General features: G+C 39.9%; 1 protein-coding gene across 1 annotated transcript in view; it reads right to left on the reverse strand.

The window, feature by feature from the left end:
- Positions 1–2,632: 2,632 nt before the first annotated feature.
- The window catches only part of ISL1 (ISL LIM homeobox 1), an 11,343-nt gene continuing 7,976 nt past the window's right edge, over positions 2,633–5,999 (reverse strand). The window contains exons 5-6 of the mRNA XM_009326963.1: positions 4,940–5,107; positions 2,633–2,749 (exon numbers count right to left, since the gene is read on the reverse strand). Of these exons, the coding sequence (XP_009325238.1) occupies positions 2,633–2,749; positions 4,940–5,107 (285 nt within the window). The remainder of the gene's footprint in view (positions 2,750–4,939; positions 5,108–5,999) is intronic.

Raw genomic sequence — 5,999 nt, forward strand, 5'->3', positions numbered from 1 at the left:
CAAAGGCTCCCGTGTTGCCCTGACCTCACAGGTTTTCAGCGCCAATTAAAGACACCGCGAGTCGGAGACTCGGTCTCCAAACTCCCCATTCCCCCCCCCCACCCACCCCCCGCGTCAGTAAGAGCGACTCAAACAACTTACACGTTAGACCACCGGGCAGAAATGACACCCTTTCTCCCTCCCGCCCCCCGAAGCGTCGTACCAAGCATGATTTTCGATCCTGCATGAAAACACAAGGGTTACTGATCACACAGTTTAAGGTAGATTTCATATTTATTTAAATATTTATCAAGTACTCAAAAATGTATTACACTTGAGCATACAAAATGAATCCAGTTTCTAATCAGGATGATTGAAATCCTTGTATTAGACATTTAACGTTTTTTTATGTTCTCTGTACTGTCGAAATGGTTTGTCTCTATAGCTGAGCTTGCTCAGCGTGGGCTGAGATGGTGAGGAGGGAGGAAAAAGAAGGTTATGTTAAGAAAACATTAGGGTTTGGAGTAACTGTCATGCAAACCAACTTGTCTTTGTCAGACTAAAAATCTCTGTGTATTCCAGTTCTTAAGGGTCTTTTTAAGCGAGCCTTTGTCTTGTGCTGGCCGGGAGCACTAGAGAGCACTTGGTCTGGAGCAAAAACAACCCTTTCCTTTTTTTTTTCCTCCTTCTTCTTCTTTCTACTTTTCCCCAAGAAATAGCCCACGTTTCTAGCTTTCACCACCCTCTCCCCCGTAAATTACAAAAGGAAGAAAAGAGGGAGTGAAGAGAGGGAAGTCGACAGAAAATAAGGAACACCATTCGTGCAATTTCATAGCAATATCCCCTCAATGTATGCCTCCTGCAGCATTTTTCAATCGTTTTGACAGCAGACACTGATAAATAATGGTCATACTTGACTTGTTAAGCAAAAAGCGTCCCTTTTATCGGGAGCTTATACATAAAGTACAGGTCACTTCAACAATCTCAACAACGAGGCTTTGGTATACAGCACTTTCTTTTTATTATTTTTAAAAAATAATAGAGCTCAGCAAAAAGCCTGAGCTCCCAGTTCTTTAGATGTCTTAACGTTATGTCAGATCATGCCTAGAGTAATATCACTTTTAAGGGCAAGGGATGGGGTGGGCCGAAAAAGAGTTTCTAACGTTATCGATTGAAAGCTAAGGCATCCAACTAGCCCTGATATAGTTGTTGAAACGGAAATTTACAAGCTGGTCGTTAATACTTGCAATAAAATATCACACTCCTTTTATTCATTAACGACCTGCTTTGCATGCAATATTTTATTTCAGGTATTTTAGCTGCTAACTTGTAAATATTTAAAAGAGGGAAATTTGTTCATTATTTAATATTAATATTATTATTTTCTCTATTCCAAACGCTTATTTAGTGACATAGTCCTGAAGATATAATAATCCTACATATGGCGCTTTTATTTCACATAATATTTAAGAAAAAAAAAAAAGACAAAAACCACATAGAATTAGACATATAATTCAAAGACCACGGTACAACCTTTTCTTTTTTTCTTTTTTCTTTTTTTTTTCCTTTTTGCTTTTACTTCAGCAAACAAAAAAAATAGTCAAATGACATGAAAAGTGGCAAGTTTTCCGATAATAAATAATAAATTACTTTATAATTTTGCAATGCAAGAGCAAACAAAAAGAATTTTTTTTCCTTTTTACTTTTACTTTTTTTTTTTTTTTTTACTTTGAGAGAGAGAGAGAGAGAAAGAGAGAGAGAAAGAGAGAGAGACAGAGAGACAGACGTTTTAACCAATGACTATACACATCTTTGGGGGAGGGGAAGGTTCTTGGACGGACACATTTCAAACACAATCCCGAGACGCTTTGTGGCAAAATAGAGGTATACCTTGTTGCAATGCTTTTATAAATTGGTTTTTAAAGAGGAATTCAAAAACCTATTTTTAATCGCTTCAGACTTGATAGCGGGTGGATCTCAACCAAACAAAACCAAAACCCCGCTACAGTACATGCTAGAAGAGACCCAGGAAACAACCTCTTGTTAAGAATCAACTAAAAACAACATTGCAAACCAATGCAGCTCCACCTTCCTGCAATGAATCTTTCAACAATGCAGGGCTAAATCGTCTCTTTCCTGATGATGGAAAACCTACTGGAGCTCCTTTTGGCAAGGCAATCACCAATATAGAAACAGCACCATTCGGATTGGGAGGGACCGGATAGAAAGTCCCTCTACCTTGGTTTCTCCCTAAGATGTGCAGTCAAATGAAAAGATTTTTTTTCACTTTTTTTTTTTTTTTTTTTGAGATCCACGAGTACAAATCCTTTACGTTTTGAAAACGTCTTTTCGATCCTCCTCTGATCACTGAATCGCGCTTTTTTGGGTTTTGTTTTGTTTTTTTTTTTTTTTAGTATTTATTCTAGTAAGATCCCATGATTGTCTTCACAGTGTTGCTACCATATTACCTTGTCTTTTCAAACATGGCTCCGTTCATTTCATGGAGTGGTTCCTTGCTAGGTTCATTACAGGGTTGTTAAATACTTTTTCCCCTTAAATTTCGGAGTCCCAATGTGATCACTTCCCCACTTTCTCCAACAGGGCTGAGGGTAAGGGCAGAAACAACAACAACAGAAATCTGAATGAATGTTCCTCATGCCTCAATAGGACTGGCTACCATGCTGTTGGGTGTATCTGGCAGCTGAGAGGACATTGATGCTACTTCACTTCCAGTAGAATTGGAACCAGGTCCTCCTTCTGAAAAATTAACCTGCCAAAAAAAAAAAAAAAAAAAAAAAAGAAGAAAAATAAGAAAAAGAAATGTTGTTACAACTGTAACAATCAAAGAAAAGTAGCAGGCAAAGGCAAAGAAGAACGCAAAAATAAATACACAGACATGCAGCTGAACGGCCTGATACATCTCCACGGGAGGCTGTGTCACTGTTTGTTGCTTTGTTTAGCTTCCCCGTTGGCTTCACAGGAGTTTTCTTCAGGTCTTGGGACAACTCACCAAAAAAAAAAGCGGGTTAAAAAAACCTTAAAAAAAAAAGACTGAAAAATAAATCAAATAAACTTATTAATGACACCATCTTCCCTGTCTTGCAAGAGTGGCAATCCCAACAAGATGTTCTAGTCAATTATTTAAGAGTGCATGTGTTTTTTTGACACAAAACTGCAAGGTTATTTTTTTCCCCTTTTGTGCACATACTAAAATAAACCTGGAAGGAGCATCCAGGAGCAGAAGTCATTTGAAACAAGCCATCCTCTTTCATTTGTGATTTGAAGCGGGTGCTATCTCTTTTTAACGAGAGTCAGTTTGATAAAAAAGGTCACACTTCTCCATCCTAATGTGCCCCGTGGCTCCCGTTAGTTTAGGAGCAGCGTTGGGAAAAGGCATGATTTGAAGGGTGGAGCTTTGCTAATCCAAAAGCATTTCTTTGGCACCTATTTAGCTGGCCGATCCTGTGATTAAGGCGCTTTCCAGATTACAGACATGCCTTGAATGGTCGATGGTCTGTTCCATCCACAATTCTTTATTTTAACTCTTTTCAGTGTCAGACATTATGTCCAATATATATCAATATTCATCTGTCTATCTAATGATCTATCTACCTATATGCATGTGTGTATTTGCTCTATCCATCTTCAGAATGCATAGAGATAGCCTTTTTTTTTTTTTAGAACTACTCCATACAAAAACTCACTGCATCGAAGGCTTTTAAAGTATCCTATTCTGTTAAGGCAAAATAAGTAAGGCAGCTGAAAGAGATCACTTTTTCTTGTGTCTGCTTGGCAGCTTGATTAAAGCAGGAAAACGGGTGGCTGCTCTAGAGGTAAGCTGCTGCTGCGCTACAGCTTCCCGAGTAAGCATGGTGTGCCAGGGGAGGGAAGCACGCTGCAGCCTGCCACTGGGCAAAGGAAAAGCGATCCTGCAAGAGAGAGCGATACTAAACTGAAAACAATTCTAGACATGGCTACAAACCTTTGCTTCACTTCGAAAAAATGCCCAACAGATCAAAAAAGGGTTTATATGTTAATTTTTCATCATTAATTATTATTTTGAATCACTGAAAAACCATACACAACATACCTTATTATTTTAAAGTTCTGGTTTTAACACACTTAGGCCAGGAAATTGAGTTAAGGCTGAACTTCTGTCCTTAATTCACCTTGTTGGGCCTAAGTATTGTGGATGGTATGGTCCCATATGAGCTGCCAAATGACGTAGGCGTAAGGAAGTGAGTTAAGAACAGAATTTATTCTAGAAGATCTGTTTTCTTTCGGCTTAAGGCAGTTTATCACATTGTTTGAATTTTCCACATGAATATGTACTATCAATTCCCTTTCCAAAACACAACGTTTAATGTAAGCTATATAATGTCTGTATTTGTGTGTATATATGTATAGACAGATATCTAAAGTTGTACCTAGAGGCATATGCGTAAAACAAGGACTTCAAAAATTTAACTAAGCTCTTCATGTTTGTGTGACAAAACAAGGGCACAGGCTGACATTGCAATCGTGTTTAAAATCCACCCTGTCACATAAAGGCAAAATTGGCCCGAAGGGGGGAGGGGCGAATTTTAGAAACTGCTTTCGCGAATGTACATGCAACTAAACGACACGTGAAGAATGTCTTAGTTCTCTGGATAGAGATGCTTTTAGTTTTCAGGAGTGTGTGAGCCGAGTTAGTCTCAGACCTGGGTCGGGCCTTATCCAGCTCCCGCTCAACTCGGCAAGAGCTCTGCTGTGCACTCAGGTAGATTTTGCACCAAGACCTGTTAAATCAATTCAGTTCGCCGCACTTACAGTGTGCCATCACGCCCACCTTGCAATTTCGGGAAAACCCGGCTAGTCTGGATTGCTCATCTCTCTGAGGGCATCCGGCACGTTTAGAGAATCCCCTGTTGCTCTGCCCCGAGTGGAGGCTGGCCTGCACCGGCTGGGAACCGACACTTACTAGTTGCTGAAAAGCAGGTTGGTCTATGTCACTCTGCAATGCGAAGTCACTCAGTACTTTCCAGGGCGGCTGGTAACTCTGCACCTCCACCGGGTTCGCCTGTAAACCACCGTCATGTCTCTCCGGACTAGCAGCCACCATCGGAGTTCCTGTCATCCCTTGGATATTCTGTAAACAGCCCAGCAAAAGATGTTAATGAGCTTGGTTAACTTTATTGTGTATAAGCGCTGAGTCAATAAACTGCTTTCTATCTTATCTATACAGTCGCTTGTATTTGCTTTGTTAATCTGCTGTGAATGTCTTACTCTATTCTACTCTAGGTCAGCCTATTTCTGCCCGCTGCATTTATCACGGTGGAAGTTTACTTTCTTTCCTTTTAATCCTCCTATTTCTCTCAAGGCATACCCCCTCCGCCCCAAGCTTTCTTAAACACGAGCACTCTGTATCTTGGCTGCCGATGCACGGCTTGGCGCAAGAAACGGTTAATCATGCTGCCTTTCTATGTCGCATCCAGGCTGGTTTTGTTCTGCATGACCTTAACTGGATCGTATATCCACTGCACGGCAAACCTGGGGTACGTCAGTACCGCGCTCTTTCAAAAAAAAAAAAAAAAAAAAAAAAAAAAAAAAAAAAAAGAAAACCCCAGCCCTCCCAGTATGCCCTGTGGTGCAGGCACTGTGTACAAAATAACTCCGAGCCTCGACGAATAGATTGTTCAGGCGCTTAAAAAAAAAAAAAAAAAAAAAAAAAAAAAAAAAAAAAAAAAAAGAAAAGAAAAAAAGAAAACCCCAGCCCTCCCAGTATGCCCTGTGGTGCAGGCACTGTGTACAAAATAACTCCGAGCCTCGACGAATAGATTGTTCAGGCGAGTTAATAACATCGTGTTTTATTGCATTCCGACAGGGTAAAATGAAACTTCTTAAATTCCACTTAACTAGGCAGCCTTGTGAATTAATAGTCATTCTCAGGTCAGTCAATATACACAGGGAGAATAACAGACTCTTCTTCATGTGGACTAACAACAACAGGAAAAAAAAAAAAAGTTGGCTTAAAATGTAGA

The sequence above is a fragment of the Pygoscelis adeliae genome, unplaced genomic scaffold, assembly GCF_000699105.1.
Source record: "Pygoscelis adeliae isolate BGI_AS28 unplaced genomic scaffold, ASM69910v1 Scaffold116, whole genome shotgun sequence".
Taxonomy (NCBI): domain Eukaryota; kingdom Metazoa; phylum Chordata; class Aves; order Sphenisciformes; family Spheniscidae; genus Pygoscelis; species Pygoscelis adeliae.